At 36.8% G+C, this 22,091-nt stretch overlaps 2 protein-coding genes across 2 annotated transcripts; one reads left to right on the top strand and one right to left on the bottom strand.

The window, feature by feature from the left end:
- Positions 1–423: 423 nt before the first annotated feature.
- Positions 424–2,153, bottom strand: LOC121239563 (fasciclin-like arabinogalactan protein 4). The gene is given in 2 exon segments (XM_041136828.1): positions 424–915; positions 918–2,153. Coding segments are annotated over 2 exon segments (1,272 nt in total). The 5' UTR covers positions 1,927–2,153; the 3' UTR covers positions 424–652.
- A 10,073-nt stretch (positions 2,154–12,226) lies between these two features.
- LOC121239366 lies at positions 12,227–18,187 on the top strand. Its single transcript, XM_041136612.1, is given in 6 exon segments — positions 12,227–12,664; positions 13,482–13,722; positions 14,919–15,001; positions 15,181–15,462; positions 15,465–16,959; positions 17,214–18,187. Coding segments are annotated over 5 exon segments (2,709 nt in total). The 5' UTR covers positions 12,227–12,664; positions 13,482–13,559; the 3' UTR covers positions 17,900–18,187.
- The last annotated feature ends 3,904 nt before the right edge of the window (positions 18,188–22,091 follow it).

The following is a 22,091-nucleotide window of genomic DNA, read 5'->3' as shown; positions in this document are numbered from 1 at the left end:
ATTTGTGGTTTCGGTTCTTCTGGAAGGAGCTGAGGAGGGCAAAGAGGGAAGCAATATCCTGACTTTCTTAGGATACGAAAAAGGTGCAAATTGATCGTTCTACTTCTACAAGTCTATAACCCCAAATCCCTGTGCCCAGGAAAAAAAAAAAAAAAACCGACCTTTTACTTCACTCTTCCGAGATTCAGAATTTTTCATATACATTGAAACGCCAGTTCTATTTAGACTTTAGAATGCTTGAAGAGTTTAAACACTTTTCTGTGATCAGTCACTACTTTCTCATCGGTTACTGCATGAAAGTGCAACAGAAAAAAGGAGTAAATAAAGGAGACCGGAACGGAAATGGCAATCAAGTTCCAGACTTTAAAGACAATTTTCAATATCAGAGCAAGGATTTATTTGGGCACAACAGAATGGATAGCATTATCTGAAATTTAATAGCATTTACAAATTACAACAACAAAATTGCATGTCCTGGAAACAAAATTGGTGCTGTTTGACATAAATTATTGTAATACTAACACAATTGATATTCAATAAGAAGGAAAATTTGAGAAATCAGGCTGCTTATGCATCCCAATTTGCCAATTTAATTCACCGTGTGAAAGAAAAAAAAAATCCAATAATTATGAGGCAAAATAAATAATTAATCTCATACGACTACATACAATCCTATACAAAACATAGCGAGTACCAAGCTCCGAAGACCACCAGCAATGGCCGCTTCCGATGTGATTTCTTGGCGGAAACCTGGCGGAGACGACAGGTGCGAGGGCGGGCCATTCAACCCCGGAGAATTCTCGGGTGAAGACGTGCTCTCGGGCGGTTGGGCATCTGCCATTACGGGGCTTCCAGGCTTGGCATTCACTGGAGGGCCTTTCCCGAATATCTCCCTTGGCAACAGCACTTCCGAGACCCGAAGATGGCCACCGGGTTCTGATCAAACACGGTCTGAGTCACTGACGCCTGAACGATCCCAGTATCAATCGCAACCGACCCATTAACCCTCGAAATGTTGAGGGTGAAGCTCCCAGCGCCCATGGCCTCGGTGGCCAATGTGGGCTGGACCGGGTTCACAATCGACTCCAAAGAACCTAATGGGTAGTAGGAATGGAGCACGTGGAACTTCAAGACAACCGCTTTCTTATCTGCTGGCAGAGACTGAAGCCTCACCGTCGTCGGAAGATCGGCGAAAGCGGTGTCGGTCGGGACGAAGAGCGTGATTCCAGCACCGCCCTCGTCGGCCTCGAACTCCTCCACGACGCCCGAGGCCGCCAGCATCGAAGCAGCGACGTTGAAGTTGCTGGCGTCGATCAATGCCTTGGTGATGTTGAGCCCCAGAGGCGGGCGGGACTCGGAGGCGACTAGATCGGAGTTGTAGGGGACGAGTAGGGAATTGACTGCCAAGATGGTGACATTATAGGGAAGGGTCTTGACGAGGGAGAGAACGGTGGCGTTGGAGGGGGAGTAAGGAGCCGGGGAGTGGATCGAGACGACGCCGTTGGAAGGGTTGCGGGTGATGTTGACGGAGCCGTAGTTGCTGGTGGCGCGACCGGTGGTCTGGAAGAGAGTTGTAACGAGGACGCCTGAGGATGGGATCTTCTGGAGGTCGGACCAGGAGAGGTACTGTAGGAGGACATGGTAGCGGAGGACATCGGCGAGGGAGGTGGAAGAGAGGCGGCGCGTGAGAAGGTCGGAGGAGGAGATATAAGGGTTAGGGATGGCGAGGAGCGTGAGGGAGGTGCGGTGGGAGAGATCGGAGGAGATGGTGGTGGAGACAAGGGATGCGAAGGAGGATAGCTCCGGGATGGATGAGAGAAGGGTTGTGATGTTAAAGGCGAGGACAGGGGGTGGTGCCGGAGATAGGAGGAGTAAATAGAGGACGGTTAGAGGGGTAACAAGGGGAATGTCATATAAAATAGCCATTATTCTGAGGGATTCTTCTTCTACTCTCTCCTTCTGTAGTGATTAGATTAACAGCACTGCCTAGAAGCAGAGCGGAGAGAGAAACAGAGAGAGAGAGAGGGTGGTCGGTTAGGGAGTTGAGTGGAGGAGTGTGAGAGAGAATGATGTTTGATGGACGATGATGATGATCCGGATGATGTTGTTGATGAGTCATATTGATGTTGCTACAGTCAATAGTTTTTTTTTTGTTCTCCTTTTCGTTTTGGCTTGGATATTCTTCGCTCAAGCAAATTAGAGCCGAAGGAAAGAACAGGGAAGGGAAGGTATAAAGAGGAGGCTAGTGATTGGAGCCACGTGGACGTAGCGTGACTTTTTAAGACCAGAAAGGTGAAGGTAAAAATTATGAGTAGTGATATTGATACAATATATTTCATAATATATATTATAAAATAAAAAAAATTTTATAAAATGATGTTAGTTTTATAAGTTATATGATAAAAATATCTCTTATTTTAAATATTATTATGTAAAATATTATATAAAATGTTGTGTATTTATCAGTTTTTAAAAATTATTCCGCCCGTGGGACGCGTCAGTAGTGTTGTATAGTACTGTTAAAATTGTGCATAGATTTTTCGATAATTGCACTTGGATGTCTGTATACAAATTGCTGTACCAAGCTCAGTGCTTTGTCCTCATTGGCTTCCCAAAATAAAGTACATTATCCTTTTATGGTAAATAAAATTAGTGATAACAATATGTAATACAATTAATAAATTTAATACAAATACGATATAAAATTAATAGATTTATATTTAATATTAATAGGTCTAGATTAAAATGGATTACCCTATTAATACATAATTTATAAACAGATCAGTAATAGATCAACTTGCTTAATACGAAATTAATCCATTTTGATCGGTTTAGAATTTAGTTTAAAATTAAAATGTTATTATTGTTAAGTTGTAATATTGATATTTTTCAGTATGTCTATGTGTTTTTATTATTTTTTTATTGAGATTGTAATTTTAGACCTATACTCATATTTGTTATTGTATAGTTTGTAATATTGATTTTATTATATATTAAAATATAAAAAATATTGATTTTTTTTTTAAGATAGTATAGTTATTAATAAATATAGCTTTTAACTTTTATATAAAATTATGTTAATTAAGTTAAATGAGTCATATGTTTTAGTTCAACTAATTTATATGAAACAAATAGTTTTAAATGAATCGTGCCATGTTAACATATTTCTAATTAATTATTAAATAGATCAAAACGGGTGACACGACACGATCCATTATCTAAATAGGTTGGATTAGGGTTTGGAAGTTTAACACATTTAGCGTAATGGGTTGGATTCGGGTTGACATATATAATCGAATGTTCATAAATTGATACGACATAAACACAATCCGAAAACACTATTTGCCACCTCCAAACAAAGTAAACTCTTCCCTATATTCTACTGTGGTTCATGAGGTTTTATATTTTAAAAAAAAATTATTTTTAGACTGTCGTAGATAACATATCTAATAAAATATTTATATAGTATAATTTAATTTATAAGATAAATTTTAATATTTAAATCTTACAAATTAAATTTTATAATTTAAGTTATATGAATAGCTACATCGGCTTTAAAAATATAATAACTCGTTTTAAATTAATTGTACGCTAAAAAAGTTCTAAAATGATAAACCATACTCGTGAGTTAAGGTAATTCCTTCGGGTAATAATTTTCATTAATTCATTGATGAAAACTATTGATATTATAATCATTTTGTTAATGTTTAGGCAGTTATACAGTTTAAACTATCTCATCTCATATAATTATTATAAATTTTTTAAATTTTTACTTAAAATATAATAAATAATTTAATTTTTTTTAAATTTTAAAATAAAAATTATATTTTAATAATATTTTATTCAACTTTTTTAATTTCATGAAATAAGAAAAAGATAATGATAAAATAGATGATGGGAAGTATTATTACTCTTAGTGGAATTGTTCTTAGTTAATTATTATTATTATTATTATTATTATTATTATGATGTTTAATTTTCTATTCAATGGAGACTGGGGAGGTACTTCATGGGTGAAGCAAGTGCAATATCGCACGTGTCGGGACATCCTCTAATTAAAAGAGTTAACGAAGATGGTATGCACAATAATGCGTAGCAGCTTCCCACGTGAACAACCTTGGACCTATTTCATCACGCAAACACCGTCGTGGAGTACTTTGTCTTTGTGTCTCCCTTCTCAACTAATTCCATCGATCGGTGCCCGTCGTCTCTTCTAACTCTTCAAGCTTTGTCAATGGCCCCGCGTATACATGCAGCACCCTCCAATGCTTGCTGCGACTAGGCATATTTACTATTAAAAAATAAATTAACATTTTATCTAATGTTTGTACGATCTAAATTTGTACAAAGATAAATACTTTAACTACAAAAAAATTATATAAAAATAAACTCATGAAATAATATAGTTTAATAGGATGCATTAAATTTTAAATTATTTTTATCGTAAATTAGATTTAACGAATCATATAAAATCGTGTCACTTCTTGAATTTACTTTTATTTAATTCCTTTACGTTTGTAAAAATTCTCTTAACCGAATATTCAAACATAATAGTGAAGACAACTCTCTCTCTCTCTATTTGTGGGTCTTGGATGAAAGAGAGAAACAGAATTGGAAAAAGAAAGAAAGAAAGAAAGAAAGAAAAGGGGAAGAAGATGCTGTGCTTACCTGGTTAATTATGTTGCCTTGTGCATAAAATAGTCTTACAGATTACAGAAACTCTTTATGGAAACAACTTGCATATGAATCTCAGAGATGCTAATAATGCCAAACTTCTGATCTTCCACGCATCCTTTTCATTATCTTCTGATTATTTTGAGCGTTGGAATGCATACCCACTTAACCAGTGTAATAAAACAGCATGAATGCATGATATAATTGTATTGTAAAACACGAGACTTGTGGCTTTGTGGGTTGTGAGTCTTGTGACTTGTAGTCTGGGCTTACTCTCTTTGAGTTTGGCCCATGCTCTCTCCAGAGAAAAGTCAAAAAAAGTTGGCTTGGCCCAGTCTGGCCATGCTAGGTTCCCCACCTCCCAATAGGTATGCCAGATTCAATTGACTGTAAAAGACGACGACCAAACTTTGCTGCTTTTTGAAACACCCATCGTTGACATTGTCAAAATGAGCTTTATCCATCACGTAATACTCTCTATTCATCCTGTCAAAATGAGCTTTATCCATGGTTAAAAGAACCTACTTTTTAATACAGTTAATATAATAGAATTTGATTTTTTAAGAAAACTTATAAATATAATTTTTCAATAATTTTTTGATTAGTCACAAAGAGATTCTATAAAAGTAAAATTACACATTAACATAGTTTCATATGATACGTTATATCTATTTTACAATAAAAATATTTTTACAATTTAACGTATCACATAAAGATACGTTATTATGTTATTGTCAAAAATCACACGATAGGCCGGAAGGGAGAAACGAATCATTTCCGGCCCATGATGGTGATTTGGGCTTCGATACGATATTCTTTCCGTTCATCAATGAAATAAATAATAAATAAGCAAATAAAAATAAATAGAGAGATACAAAAATTTACGTAATTCGGCATAAAAGCTTACGTGCACAGGATGTTTTGGGGACAAAAATCTACTATAATGGACGATTTACAATCTCTCGTGTCCTTACATATCTCTCAATATAATGAAAAAATTTAGGATTTAAGGAGGTTGGAGATGATGTCTCACTAGAAAGAAAATCCTTTGAAGTCATTGTGCATGGTGGAATTTGTGTGTAGAAAAGTTGTTGAGAGTCCTTTCCCTTTGTAGAGATCTCTTTCTTTTATAGAAGTTTATTTACTTCCTCGAAGTGATTAAGTCCTACTTGCCTAATGATGTATTTTCCTTTTAAGATTCTAAGCAAACTTCTTTTAGTTTGTCTTTTCCTTACCTTATCTCTTGGCTTTATCTATTCCTTTATTATTAGTGATAGATTTTCAATGAGTTGGACCCAATCAACTTTATCACAACATGTCAATTTGTGAATGTACTTTTATTGATATGAACCAGCAGGAATGTAATCCTTTGAACCAACAATCAATTTGAAAACTCATCCAAGAAAACCTAAATCAAGTCAATGGATAGAGAATCTAGACCCGTTGATAACTCGTTTCAAGAACCTAGATTATATTAAAATTTAAACTCGTTGAAGAACCTATCTCAAGAACCCAGATTACAATGAAGAACGTCACAAACGTTGTGATTTACGTTTAATAAGTTCAAAAGTTCATTAAAAAACAAAAGGAGATAAACTTAACTTACAATGAATAAATTCATTAAATTTCATAAACTAATTAAAATGAGACTACAAAAAGTATTTAAAGCAAAACCTAATTAAAACTCTAACAAAAATAAATCTCCATCTTCCAAAAATGCCCCTGAGTGAATAGTATTGCGTCTTCAGTACAACTATAGTAACTTCTTGAAACCCTAGTTCAACAAAATAATAACTTTTTCAACATGCCCTTGAATAGGTGCCCCCTTAAGTCATTATCATAATAAACTCAATTATTCTAAACTAATAAAATAAATCATTTAAATGAATTAAACAAGTTGAAAGCCTTCAAGTGCTCAAAGTCTTTAAGTTATGTTGTTGTCATTTTCCATAACTTGTCTCAAATGAATCAAAACTGGATCTTCATCCTTCAAATCCATCTTGAATGTTGGGCTTTTGCTAAACTCATTCCAAGTGGATTGCATCAATCCTTGCATTATTTCCTTAATCTTATAATTGGCCCATCTGAAACTTGTAAATGATCTTTAAGACTAGGTTCATATTGATGTCCATCATTTCTCATTTTCTCAAAAGGATTCGACCTCGAATCTCCACTTGCATCAAAGGGAAAAAATGAAAAAATGTTAGTAAAATTGAAAATAGCATAAACATAATACTTACCTGGAAGATCCACTTAATATATATTATCATTAATTTGTTCAAGAATTTGAAAAAGTCCATCCAAGCTACTCATGTCATCAACAAGTAAAGATATTAAATCTAAATGAGTAAATGCATTAAGTCTATAAACAATTTCAAAAGTTGAAAATTTAGTAGTAGCATGAACACTTAAATTATATGTAAACTCAATGAATGACAAATAATACTCCCACAAATGTTCATGAAACACATCTAAAATCTTCCTTAAACCAAAATGACAACTCCAATTATATGCAAATTCAATGAAAGGCAAATAATACTCCCGCAAACGTTCATGCAACAAGTCAATGAATGGCAAATGATACTTCCACAAACGTTCATGCAACACATCTAAAATCTTCCATACCCTAAAATGACCGCTCCAATTATATGCAAACTCAATGAAACGCAAATGATACTCTCGTAAACGTTCATGTAACAAGTCAATGAATGACAAATGATACTCTTACAAACGTTCATATAACACGTCTAAAATTTTCTTTACACCAAAATGATCCATCAAGCCAAATCTATGCACAAGCAACTCACGCATAAGATTAGTAGGCTAACAAAGTCTATTCTCTTTAAACAAATACCAATCTAGTCTATAGAACTGACCAAATGATGCTTTCTCACGTACTCCATACACACTAGCCAAGCCATCATCATTAACATTCAATTTCTTATCATAATCAAGTCTTAATAACTTTACATCTAAAATGATGATAAGGACATACCTTCTTGCTAAAGCGTTAACCACAAAATTTTCCTTACCTTGTGTGTACTTAATTACATGAGAAAATGTCTCGATGAATTGCACCCACTTGGCATGCATTCTATTCAACTTACCTTATCCCTTCAAGTGCATCAATGACTCACGTTCTTTAAAGAAAGATCGGGTAGAGATTGTAGTACCTGGCATAAAATCAATGTAATGCTCTATACCTTTAATGGGTGGCAACTCATTTGACATCTCGTCTAGGAATACATCCTTAAACTCGTGCAACAAATAAGCAGCCAAACTAGTAAGAGATTGGTTTGTTTTATCAAAATTAAGATAAGACTCTTTATAGACAAGAAAAATCATAGGGCGATCTGCTAAGAAAGCCCTTTTAACCTCAATCTTTCTTGCATAGAAACTCACTTTTATCTTTCATTTTCTCTTTGCACACTCTCTTTCTTTTTCACTCTTTCTTTTTTGCTCATTTTCACTCTCATTCTTTTTTTTTTTTTGCTCAATCTCTTTTTCACTCTATTTTTTAATCACGCTCATTTTCACTCTTTCTTTTTTTATCACTCTCATTTTCACTCTTTTTTTTTTAGCAACCTCACTTTTCAGTTTCAATTGGTCCTCATAGACCTGTCTCGAAGTTAAAGGAGTAAACTTGATTGTTTTGCCCTCCTTTACAAAGCTGTACATGTTCTTGAAGCCATCATGTGTCACCCTCCATCATACTGCCACGGCCTCCCCAACAAAATATGGCCAATATGCAACATCACAAAACACCTCGTTCTGATACTTTCTAATTGAAAAAGTATCTAACACTTGTCTATCCACGCTAACTTCCCCCATAATCATTCAACCACTGTAATTTATATGATCTAGAGTGTTTTAAAGTTAGTAAATTCAATTTCTCAACCAAAGTAGTACTAGACACATTAGTGCAACTCTCCTATCAATAATCATACTACATACCTTGCTGTTAACGTGGAATCTAGTATGGAAAATGTTCTCTCTATATTGCTCTACATCATCCATCTTAATGTATGTATTGAGAGCACGCTTGATAACAAGAGACTCACTTATCAGGGGATATTCCACTTCATCATCATCACTAGTATCAACCAACTCGGGCATCTCATCACTATCATCCTCACTCTCAGTCATCACCTCCTTATTGTCAAGCATAATCATCACCCGCTTGTTTGGATATTGAGAAGCGATGTGTCCTGAACCCAAACACTTAAAGCATTTAATATCTCTATTCCTTGAAGGTTGAAATTCTACCTTGGGTTTGTTGCTAGTTCCCTCATCTTTTCCCTTAAGTGGTTTGGTCTTTCTTTTTGCTTCAGCTGGATCATTCCTATTCCACTTTGATTTCCAAGTAGTGCTAGAAACTGAAGTGTACCATATTGTCCCTTTTCTCTTTAACTGTCTCTTCACCTTCATAGCCATGTGCACCATGTCCTCTATCTCCACATAATGCTGTAATTCAATTACATTGGCTATTTTCTTATTCAAACCACTCAAAACTCTAGCCATGGTGGCCTCCCGGTCTTTCTCAACATTAGCCCGAATCATCGACACCTCCATCTCCTTATCGTAATCCTCCACACTCCTAGACCCCTGTGCAAGATTTTAGAGTTTTTGGTAAAAGTCGCTATGTTAGTGGCTAGGTACAAATCTCCGTCTCATGAGAGCTTTCAACTCTCCCCATGTCTCTATAGGCCTCGCATAATTCCTCCTCTTATTAGTCACTAACTGATCCCATCAAATAATAGCATAATCAGTGAACTCAATCATAGTCAATTATACATTCTTCTCCTTAGAGTAATTATGACTATCAAGTACCAACTCTTTTTTTTTTCTCCCACTATAGATAAACTTCAAGGTCAGTTCTATCTTGGAAAGATGGTATTTTCATTTTGATGCTCCCAAGATCTCTATCTACACCATCCCGACCCTCTAGGTTCCCCTTAATTCCTCTTTCAAGCCTAACTTTTCTATGTCTACCCGACTCAACTTCAAATGTTAGGTCTTCCTTATCCGCACCATCTCATTCATTCTCATACTCATTTTCAACCCTAAGTTCACATTGCCTCTTATCTCTCCTATCTTGTAGATTTCTAATCGCTGCTTCTTGATGATCCATTATTTCCCTCACTTCTCCTAACACCAAGTTGAACCGTTCAAATTGTTGTTGCATGACTTACAACACAAATGATGAGTTATTTGTCATCCCCCTTTGTGATGAGCCACTCCGGTGAGACATTGTAATGTGTTGCACAAAATAATATTAGTGGTAAAAAAATACCCCACACACTCCCTTATGTATTTACACTCAAATAATAGCACTTCACTCGTGTTTCACTCTTAATTGGCTTTTTCTCGATAATAGTCTCACACTCTCTTACCTTTTACCTCAAGAGTTTTCCCACTCAAGTTCTTTAAGAACTAATTGAACTCAATCAAAACAATGCAACCTTGTTTTGTCCCAACTAATAATTAAGTCCAAAAAACAAGAATAAGAGAAACACAAAAGGAATACAATGACACGAGAATCAAGAAAATTATATGAATGAAACAAGATACCAATTATAATGAAGTATGCAGCCCTTTGATGATAAGGCTCAATAAAAAAGAAAAAAAATTGGATTTCTATTTTTTTTATTTACGATTTTTTTTTTGTTTCCTTTTTCTTTTCTTTTTTTTCTTTTCACCAACTAATTTGATCACAATCAAAACAATAAGCAATTGAAAAAACCCTAACAATAACTCAAAATCCTAGATAAATGATATACGGCAACCCCCCAGCCTTTCTTTAAGGAAATTTCTGCATTTTTTTATAAGTAATGCAATAATTAAAAGATAGAATCAGACCTGATTGGAAATCGAGTTTTGAATACCAAATGATATTAATCCGCAAGAATGGAATCCTTTGAACCCATAATCAATTTAAAAACCCACCTAAGAAAGTCTAAATCAAGTCAATGGATGAAAAATCTAGACCCATTGAGAACTCATTTCAAGAACCTAGATTATATTAAAATCTAGACCCGTTCAAGAACCTATCTCAATAACCTAGATTACAAGGAAGAACGCCACAAAGGTTGTGATTTGCTTTTGATAAGTTCAAAGTTCATTCAATAACGAAAGAAAATAAACTCAACTCATAATGAATAAATTCATCAAATTTCATAAACTGATTAAAATAAGACTACAAAGTGTATTTAAAGCAAAACCTAATTAAAGCCATAACCAAAATAAATCTCCATCTTCCAAAAGGCCCTAAGTGAATAGTGTCGCGTCTATAATACGGCTACAGTACTCGGCTACAGTAACTTCTTAAAACCCTAGTTCTACAAAATAATAACTTTCCCAACATGCTCTTGACTAGGCGCCCCCTTAAGTCATTCTCATAATAAACTCAATTATTCTAGACTAATAAAATAAGTCATTTAAATAAATTAAACAAGTTGAAAGCCTTCAAGTGCTCAAAGCCTTTAAGTCATGTTATTGCCATCTTCTATAACTTGTATCAAATGAATCAAAACTAGATCTTCATCCTTCAAACCTATCTTGAATGCTGGGCTCTTGCTATACTCATCCCAAGTGGATTGCACCAATTCTTGCATTGCCTCGTTGATCTTCTTGGCTCTTGACCTTGTAATTGGCCCATCTGAAACGTGTAAATAATCCTTAAGATTATGTTCATGTTGATGCCCATCATTTATGGCTAAAACATTTAACTTTTTCGACAGTGACCTTGATTATTCTGTTTCAAACAAAATAAACTTCAGCTATATATACCACTTCACATTCTCCGTTTGAGTCGGTTTTTCCTGAGAATAATTTGACGAGTCATACGAGAAGATGAGGTGGCGCGATTGGCGAGTCAACAGACGGTCGACATCAGCATGGCAATTTCAATTTTCAGTTCTAATTGCACAATTCCACTTGTGAAAATGTAAGACAGATATGGTTACGGGTCAACTTTTTCGTACCTGAAGGTGCCAATGGATACGGATTAATGGTCGTGATTCGTGAATTCATTCATGATCATGTTATATTGACTTTGACGATCGAGGCCAGATTTCTAGAAAACGACCATTCACGTACATATGAAAAGTCCTCTGCCTTCCATTCTATGTAATTTCTAACGTATGATTATTGTTATTAATTACTACATATCTTATTTGATATTCCAAATTATATATTTATATATGTAATTCCTAGTCATGCATGCACCTTGTACTGTCTTCCCAAAGAAGCCGCCTACGTGCTTGACGACAATGCCAACTTTAAAGTCGAATATGTTAATGTTCAATGATCATGTTGTTTTACACGTTTGAGTGGCACACTAGTACTTGAGGATTCATGTTTTGGAGGCTAGCCGAAATTTTAGGAATGGATAAAATTGTTCTAAATGAAAAATTAAATTGAGTTTTTTTGTCAAATTTATAATCTTGTCTGTAACTTCCACGCCAATACATGCAGTCCCCAACACTACAAAACCCTAATCTCTGTGCTCTTGCCATTTTATATTTGTATGGTTGGTAAACCATTCCAAGTCTGAGCTTGACATCTAGATAATAAAGAGTATCATACGTTGTGGTTGGTCATCTAGATGTAGGCCCAGCTTCCTTCTCGGACCGGGTATTTGAGACTCTAATTCTGAGCTTTAGACCAGGCTCGGTCAGAGGGGAGAGAGAGAGAGAGAGTGGAGACCTGGCTGCGCAGCTTGTGGAGCGCCAATAAAAGCTTTGGCGTCTACTTTCTTTCTGGGTCTTCTGTACTAACTATATATCAACAACCTCCTTCAACTTCATATTCGATTGATCTCTCGTGTATGGCATAGCAATATATCTCCCCCTTAATTTATTCTGTGTGTTAGCACCATAATTTACAATACTTATTGCTCTCGCGCGGTCTCTTCCACCTTCAAAGCCCGCCATGACTTTCGAACCTTTAGATCAGGAGCAGCCAAAACTTCGCTTTCTCGGCTAAAAAGGTAGTCGATATTGTTAATGTTACTTCTTTGTGTTTCTGGAATTCATGGAACAAAAAGGTGAAGTAGTTAGTTTTAAGTATAAAACAAGGAACCTCTATCTTCTTTGCCGCATAGTTTTTAGTTTCTGAACATTTATTAGCTTTTTTCTGATATGCGATTTGGACTATCACTCTTACCTTTGTAGTTGCTCGACTCTTTAACTGCTGTTCGGATTTGATGGAGTTTGACAAAGCTTAAGTTTTCTTAATTGACATGCATGATATGTTAATCCGCTTTTTTCTTAAGACATCTGAGTTTTACAGTTTATGTTTGAACCTTTTCTATGTTCTACTTCACAAACGTAATTATCATGTTGCTTTTGGTCAATTTCTTGTTCGATCGATTATCTCTAGGTGTCAGTATGTGTTTGTCGAGCATCAGAAAGTAGAGTTGCCTAATACAAACAAAGACTAACAAAAAGAAAATAGTAAGAAGAAATTAGGACCATGAAAATTTAGAAGCTTATTTGCACGACTATTTTGGCCCTTGTGGTGATGGAGAGCTAGCAGGAATTTCATATTTGAAACAGTCCAAATATCTGCTCGAAATCCTAGTTGTTTCTTGCTTACATGGTATTTGATCTTTTATCCTCATGAAGACTAGGGCCTAGGAATTGAGGATCCTTTGAGGTATAAGTTCTCTTTCTTTCATGTTTTTAGGTATAAGTTTTCGATATCATGGACTACATGAGAAAAACAGTACTTGTGCCTGGCTATTACATATTTGGTGAAGTACCGAGCTTTCTATATTGTTTAATGGCGTTTTTATCACATGTCAGGTTTCTGCAAGACAGTTGTCCTCGCTAGTGGCTGAAAAAGTAGGGTTCAGACTTTTAAAGGACCACTTTGTCTTAAACATGGGAAGGCACTTGGAGCGAACAAACTCTGGCGTTCAGTTTGAGGGAAGTCATCCAGGGTGCGTGTGGGGTATACTCCATATCCTTGACTACCACCATTGGCATAATGCGAAAAAGATGCGTCAACACAAAAAGCACGGAGGATTAGGAAGACATGCCAGTTGTAAGTAATCTCGATTTGCCTCGGGATATCTGCCTCTTGTCCCTACTTTTTGCTGGTAGAATGGGCCACGGTTCATTTCGATCTTATCATCTCCACCAAAGTAGCATGGAATTTGCATACTTCTTCTTTATCTGCTTTTGCAGCACCTATCAAGAAATAAAGGATTTCTTAAGTAGTAAAAAATCAAGTGAAATTTCTAATCAGCTGGGGAAGGTCTGTCTATAGGATGTTTAAGGTTTATACTTAGTTGTTTGCTGACTGGTGGTACAGAGAGACCGCAGTAACTGATGTATATGGACTTACATGAATTAGAAACCACATGAAGCTGAAAATGTAGCCATTTTTTTATTAAAAAGGGAAAAACTATAGCTGAAAAGATCGGCTTAAATCTTGTGCTTGCGTGCTTTTGCAATCTAGGTGCTGCTTGCAAGTAGAAAATGTTTATTATTGTATCTCCATCATCTATAATTAAATAGTTCTTCAATAATTCGTGCAAACTTTGAATCCAAGATTTCGAAAATTGTTAGTGCCGAAGAGTTCAACTGCTTGAAGTTTCGATAATGACATCAGATATATGTTAGGCCAAATTAGTCAGACGTAGCATTGAGTAACTATAATCAAAACTTTGTTCTGATGGATTGACGCAGAGGGTAACTAAATATGTGAGTATCCGTTGGATGCCTCGACTGAATGAGCTTTTATTGTAAACCTTACAGCTTGGCACATAGATGTATTTGGAAACTGGGGATGCTTTGTTTTGGTACAAAAGATGCTTTTCATATTACGTATGTTTGGAAAATACTTTGCTTTCAATGTCATATGACTAACTGTACATGCTGTATGTTTAAATACTAGCCTGCTGCTAAAGAGGTTATCTAGCTTATTTCAGATCCCCTGTTTCCTATAGTTATTGTGTGCCCTTCTAGATATGTTCCATAGGTGTACTGATCTAGCCGAGATATGTCATTAACCATTTTCTAATGAGCTTATTTTCTGAAGAAGTTTGTTACCGAGGTCCTTCTAACCTCAAAGAATGTGAGTAATAAGATCAGTTTGGTTCGAGAGTCACAAAAGAAAACTAAGTCAGTGGGTTATCTTTCACTTGGTAGTTTCCCTCTTAATCATACACATAATGTTGTGTGTTTGTGCCATCCCCATTTTATATATGCCTGACAAGTTTTATTTCTTATCTATAGGCAAAACTAATGAACAAGCAACTTTAAAGAAGCGTGATAATGGAGTGCAAGAATTTATGGATTCTGAAGGAGAACGCATGTTGGTAAGTTAATGACATCAGTAAATTACCACAGAATATGATGGTTGCAAATTGTGATCTGAAAGATTGGTTAACTTCGTGTAAATTTGTCGTGAAGACTAGTTAATTTCATATGTGCGAACTGTTTCTGTTGCATGGGTGAAACATAAACTGACAGTACCCTGTTTGAAATACTACATCAGGTTGAACAGCATGATACGGAAAGTAGTCCTGCAAAGACCAACAGAAGATCAGGCAAAGCTCATATAAAAGAATCAATTGCTAGAGATATGCCTAAGCAAAGCCACAGATACTGGAATTTGAGCTATGCTGCACGAACATGGTTTTGGCGAATCATTCCAATTCATCATTTAGAGCATGCAGACAATTATCTTGGTGAAATGCATACTGTTGGGGCAAATCCAATCATTCCCTTGAAAAAAGTGCCAACACTTCTGCTTCTACCGGATTGCAGACTTCTCTTTCAGTGACCCCCGAGGAACAGGATATAGGCCATAAAAAGTTTGGAGTGTGGGATACGATGAATGATGTCAACTACTTGAGGCATAATCAGTCTGTTGGGAAGCATGCAGTTTTTCCTAAAATATGTGATGAGGGATCAGATGATTTTGTACACCACAATCTCGGGGAATCTAACCAGCTCAATATAGAAGTTCCTAATAACCAGTTTAAGGAGTGTTCCGATGTTCTGGAGATTTTTAAGATACACAAGGAATCTTTTCTAAAGATTCTCCAGGACACAAACGTTGGTATGAAGCACTTCCAGAGTCTGCAGAATTCCAAACACAAAGCAAGGTTAACAAAGTCAGGATCATTTCCTCTAGCCAATTCATCAAGCAAAAAGTATATCAGTACTAGAACACTTGAACACAAGCAAAATGAAAGCTGGTCCTTCCCAAAAGGAGAAAAGATGCTTTCTTCCTCTCTAGTATCAGAATCTGATTCATCCGTATCTCAAAGGTCAATGCCTTCTATGGCTGACAATAATACAGTAGGCGGTGCCATGAGACAAGAAACAAACTCTTCTTCTCCGGATTCATCCCAGGGATTAATCCATCGGGGTTGGAATCAACAGGTTATTAATCATTTCAAAGAAATTAAGCAGAAAATATGGCATGCGCTCAAGGAAAACAGAAAAGAAAGTAACCCCACGTCTATGGAACCACTCATTGAAAGGGAACCTTTTGGAAAAGAGATCTCTGGAACGTCAAAGATTTCCATGTCCCAAGGTGGTATAGACAACCCTGGAAGTTTTCATGAGGGTAATGGTTCCAATTATGATCCCAGCAGGGGAAGACTAGGCTACATACAAAGAACATCGTCTCTAAACGAGTCTCTGGATAGATACACTGAGTTGTTTGAGCGCACTTTTGGTCAAGGTGCCAAGTGGCATCACTCTAAGAGCCTAAAATTGACAGATGAAGGTAAGGTTCCATCAAGTGGGTTTGCTTCAAAGTCCTTCAAAAGGAGACTCTCTCTGCCTGATCTTGATTACTTTTGCTCCTCTCTAAATGATCCATCTAGAGATTCTCTAAGTTCAGTTATGCCAATAAGGACAGCTGGGGATTGCTGTACAATAGTTGAAAAAAATAATCATTGTGAACCAAAGTCATTCAGCACTCTAGTTGAAGAACAAACACCTGAACCAATACATGCTGCTCTAGAGACTGAATTTCAGAAAGATATGATAAATGGAAATGACAGCGGTTGGAATGTTTTATCTTCAGCTGATTTGACAGAGGAAAGAAATCATGAGGGAAATGCTAAGACGGGCAACCTTAGTGACTTAACAGTTGGGAAAGGTAGCCTTCAACCGGATCAGATTTTTGGTTTGACAATGAACCACAGCAGAGAGCTTGTAGGTTTTTCTACAAAGCTAGTAGAACCAGATCCAGTTTCTGATCTTCAAACTCGCTTTCCAGATGATCTAAACAACCTTGCAGAGTTTCCAATATATGAAGGTACTTGTACTTACCTCTTATGCAGTTATCTAAAGCTCACAGAACTTCTTGCTTAATATAATGGCATTGAAAATAAACTCCTAATTTCTTAAAGTTTTAATTGATATTTGTGCATCGCCCAGCACCAGGGCTTTGCCCGTTGTCTTTTCTTGTTGATATGATTCGTATGTTGTAGTAAACTTGATGATTTTCTGGAGGCTCAAATTACATGTGATAGAGGATTGAAATTGATTGTTTTGGCTAAATTGTATCAGGTCCCGCGTCAAGTCCTATGGACATTCAAATGGATGATCCAGATGCTTCTGTTGACCAACAAATCATGTCCAACACATATTCTTTACCTGTGGTTTGCAGCATAGTAACTCCTGAGACTACAGAAGAAACAAATATGAATACTGAGGATCAAATCCTGCACTTTAAATTGGGTGAATCGGATGAAGCTGACTTCAACTATGTTAGAGTTGTTCTTGAGCTGTCGGGCTTCATCAAGAATGAGAACCTTGGGACATGGCACTCACTAGACCAACCATTGAGTCCCTTATTGTTCAAGGAATTGGAGGCTTTCTTGCACCCTGAACTCGAGGATTATGAAGAGGACGTTGATGGAAGTTGTGATCACCAGATCCTATTTTATTTAATCAACAATACACTTCTTGAGATATATGAGAGATCATTCACCTACTTCCCGAGGGCCTTCACCTTTAACCGCCACATCCGTCCAATGCCTAGGGGGCACCATCTTCTGGAGGAGGTATGGGCAAAGATTAGCTCGTACCTGAGCTTGAGGCCAGAGCTGGACCAGTCATTGGAAGATGTTTTGGCTCGAGATTTGGCAAAGGGTGATGGTTGGATGAACCTCCAATTTGATAATGAGTGTGTGGCACTTGAGCTAGAGGATTTGATTCTTGAAGAATTATTAAATGAACTTGTATGCTCTTGAGATTCTTGAGCCACATCAAGGTCATTCATTGTTTACGCCGGCTGCTTCCCTGTACCTAAAATTTTGTTTGCAGTGCATTGTATATACCTTTATTCTTCCAGCATTCTTGGATTTCATTTTTTTTTTTACCATTGTAGCAATAGGGAAAGGCAGACATTCAGTTTTTTGAAATTCATGTAGGCATAGTTGGTTGGATAAAGGTATGGCTTCAGTAATAGTGAAACTCTTATGTATAATCTGTGTAATTACAAATGTGATGTAAGTTATGTTAGCCACCCCCCCCCCCCCCCCCACCCTAAAAAAGAAAAAAACAATGTTTATAAGTGTTCTTCACTCAGTCCATTGATCTCTATGTTGTACTGAAAGAAATGTAAAGGGATTCATAGTGAATTGCAAAAAATGGCTTCAAGCTTACATGCTAGTCAGAGCTACTGATGTTGCTGGATGATTCTGTTGAGGTGGAGCTGAGTAAAATATAAGGCTTGTTGGTCTGCTAAGATGGTGGCTGCCTACTAAAGCTTGTGTCTTAACAAGAGCTTATAGCATGTTGTATCTAGGCAATTAACCTCAACAATATTTGGCTGACATTAAAAAAAAACTATGACATTTGAATTTGGTTCCTTTACATTTGCTTTCCTTTTTACTAAAAAAAAGGCAACATGTTATTTGTTAAAGCTTTTGTATCCCAACAACAGTTTATTTATGTTACCACATATCAGTCCCATATGGGTTATAGAAGAATATAAACCCCATATGTTCCAACATATCCTCCATATATCATATATCAATTGTATATTGAAGACATGCGCATAATAATAAATATGTAAATTGTTCAATATTTGCTCTTATTTTGTTATCTGAAAAAAAATATATACAGATACTCCTCAAATTATTACTCAATTTGCATTTACCCCCCTAAAATATTAATTTTCGCAATCACCCAAGAAATCTTGTCCTACCCCTCCAAAAACGTGAAGTTAATGTTATTTATACGACGTCGGGTAACCTGTAACCATGCATATAAAAAGAGCTGGGAAAAATAGTGTGACAAGTCCCGGTGGCAACCTCCGCATGCGGTGGAGTTGGGAGTGGGAAGGAAGATGAGGCGTAGGAAGGTTAGGGTTTGCGCATGAGAACTGAAGATTCTGGAACTGATGGTCAAAACTTGAAAGACTTCGCATGAAGTAAGGACTTCCGTGTACTTGGCTGGAGTAGGAAAGTCAAAGCAGCGATTCATGGGCTGGACTTCGTCCTCCCTAAGTTTCTTAGCAGTTTATTTAATTAAGTACTCGAACGGGGCCTTAATATATTTGGGCCATTTTCTTTATTTGCTTTGATGGGTTATTGTTAATCTTGGGTTATATTCTGTACAAGGCTGAGGCCTTTTCTACATTATTGCAAGTCCGTAGTTAAGTATTCGTGTAGCGAAGAGAACGGTATTCAGAAAAGTAAATTGAAAACCTAGTTTCTTTTATTCTCTCTATTTCTCATCCCCTTCCTGGAGGCGCTCCCTCGAAGAGAGCATTTTTCCTGTGAGTGTGTGCATCGATTTCATCTAGAGTGTTACAAATAGGGAAGGGAAAAGGAAATGGAGGAGAAAACCAGTCGAAGCGCGATAGGGTTTGGGCTTTACAGTTGTTGAGAAGAAGCGGGAAAATGGAGTAATCTAAACTAAAAGACAACTCTTTTGGATCATTTGAGGTAAGGTTTGTTACCAGTGAAAGCGAAACAGCAGAACACATGGGAACCAATTGCTTATCTTGGGTTTTCCCGGCAGCCAAACGGTGGGTTTAGGGTTTTAGATACATTAGTTTTCATTTCTTCCTAATTCTAAAGTCCTAATCTTTGTATTATTACTTCTCTTGCATTGGTTTCTCTCAATTGAGATACGAGAATAAAAAATGAAAGATTTCTAATTGATGCTGATGTGTTGATTTTATTGTAATATATACTCGTTCATCTGTAATTGTAAGATTCCAGAGAAAAGGAAGAAGAAAGCATACAGAGCGTGAAGCATGAAGTTTCTGTAAAGTGTACTGTATATTCTCTACTGCTATGCGTGATACAAGGGCTCTGATATATACACCTTTTGCTAACAAACTAACTGAATTCTATACCAGAAATAGAAGGCACTAATAATGGAAATATGTACAAATAATAAAAGAATAATAAAAAATATAAGGGAAAACCGAAAGAGAAGTCTTTTCCATAAGGCTTCTGCAAAACAACTTCTTGATGTGGATGAGTAACGACCTGTAGCTTGATGTTCATACTCAGTGTGTAATAACGCCCTGCAAGATGGAGAATAGAGATTTGCTATTCTCATATTGGATAAGTGTTTTTGGAGAAGGAAAGAAGGCAATGCTTTTGTAAAAATGTCGGCTAGCTGACATTGAAATGCAACATGGGCTGTGGTGATGCTTCATTCTTGAATTTTGTCTCAGATTAGATGGCAATCTAATTCGATATACTTAGTTCGTTCGTGGTAAACTGGATTGGCAATGATGTGGAGGGCTGCTTGGTTGTCACAGTAGAGTAGTGCAGCTTGTGAATGAGTGACCCTAAGATCAGTGAGTAAGTATCTCAGCCAAGTGAGTTCAGAACACATGGAGGCCATGGAACAATACTCAGCTTCAGCTGAGGAATGAGATACTACAGATTGCTTTTTTGTTTTCCAAGAAACAAGTGAGTCACCAAGAAGGATGCAATAGTCAGTAATAGAGCGACGAGTATCAGGGATGACGCCCAATCCGAGTCACAATAAGCTTTGAGATGAAGCTGGAATGTAGAAGATAGCAAAATACCTTGTCCAGGAGATGCCTTAATGTATCTAAGAACTTTGTTAGCAGTGGCTAAGTGGGTAGTGGTCGGGTTGTCCATAAACTGACTTAAGAGCTAGACAACATAGCATAAATCAGGCCGAGTGATTGTTAAATACAATAAACATCCAATAAGCCTACGATAAGAGCTTGGATCTGAAATAGGTTCACCAGAGGCCTTGCTTAACTTGAGGTTCTGATCAATAGGCAGTTTGAGGGGCTTACTACCAAGTGTTCCCGAGTCAGCCAAAATATCTAATGCATACTTGCGTAGGCATAAGTGAATCCCTTTGGAGGATCTAACAACTTCCAAACCAAGAAAATAACGTAAAGAGCCAAGGTCCTTTATCTTAAATTGGCTGTAAAGGAAAGATTTAAGGGCTGCAATGGGAGTGGGACAGTTTCCAGCCACAATTATATCATCTACATAAACTAGTAGAGCAGTGAATGAAGTGCCATCAAGCTTGGTAAAGAGACTATAATCAGCTTTAGATTGTCGAAAACCAAATGTAACAAGAGAGGAGGAAAATTTGGAATACCATTATCTTGAGGCTTGCTTAAGGCCATAAAGGCTCTTAAGCAACTTGCATACTTGGTAAGGTCCTCCTTTGTTGTATCTGGGGGGTTTGAGCATATAAATCTCTTCTTCTAAATCTCTATGGACAACGTCAAATTGATGGAGAGACCAACCTTGTATTGCTGCCACCGAGAGTAAAACTCTTACTGTCACAAGTTTGGCAACTGGAGAAAAGGTCTCCGTGTAGTCTATCCCTTCTTGTTGTGTAAATCCCTTGGCGACAAGTCGAGCTTTCAACTTTTCAATGGACCCATCGGCATTGAACTTGGTCTTGTAGACATATTTGCAGTCGATAGCATTCTTTCCAGGAGGCAGGTCAGTGATGATCCAAGTACAGTTCTGTTCTAAAGCCTGCAACTTAGTATTCATGGCTTGACACCAGCCAGTGTGTTTCACAGCTTGCTTATATGTTTGGGTTCAAAGACATTGGAAATAGAAGTAGAAAAAGCACGAAAAGAATGTGAAAATTTCTGGTAAGAGAGAAAGTTTGATAACATGGATTACCAGTAGCTGTAGAGAAAACCTTGGACAACAAGTGAGTTGAAGGTGGAAGTGAGGCCTGTTCACAGTGAAAATCTTGCAAGTACTGAGGAGCCCTCCTTAGTCTAGTTGACCAGCGAATTGGTGGATCAATTGAAGGACCAGAAATGGGGTTAGTGGTATTAGAAGTATGAGAAGAAGGAGAGGAAGTAGCGGGTAGAGGAGGTGTTGTATGTTCTGGAATGGCAGTGGGATTAGATGAAGAATTTGAAAACAAAATTAGGAGTGGAAGATGTAATGGATGGAGGAGGTGACA

The sequence above is a fragment of the Juglans microcarpa x Juglans regia genome, chromosome 7D, assembly GCF_004785595.1.
Source record: "Juglans microcarpa x Juglans regia isolate MS1-56 chromosome 7D, Jm3101_v1.0, whole genome shotgun sequence".
Classification (NCBI taxonomy): Eukaryota; Viridiplantae; Streptophyta; class Magnoliopsida; order Fagales; family Juglandaceae; genus Juglans; species Juglans microcarpa x Juglans regia.
Note: the sequence above shows the minus strand (reverse complement) of the source record. Positions and strands in the feature narration are given on the sequence as shown.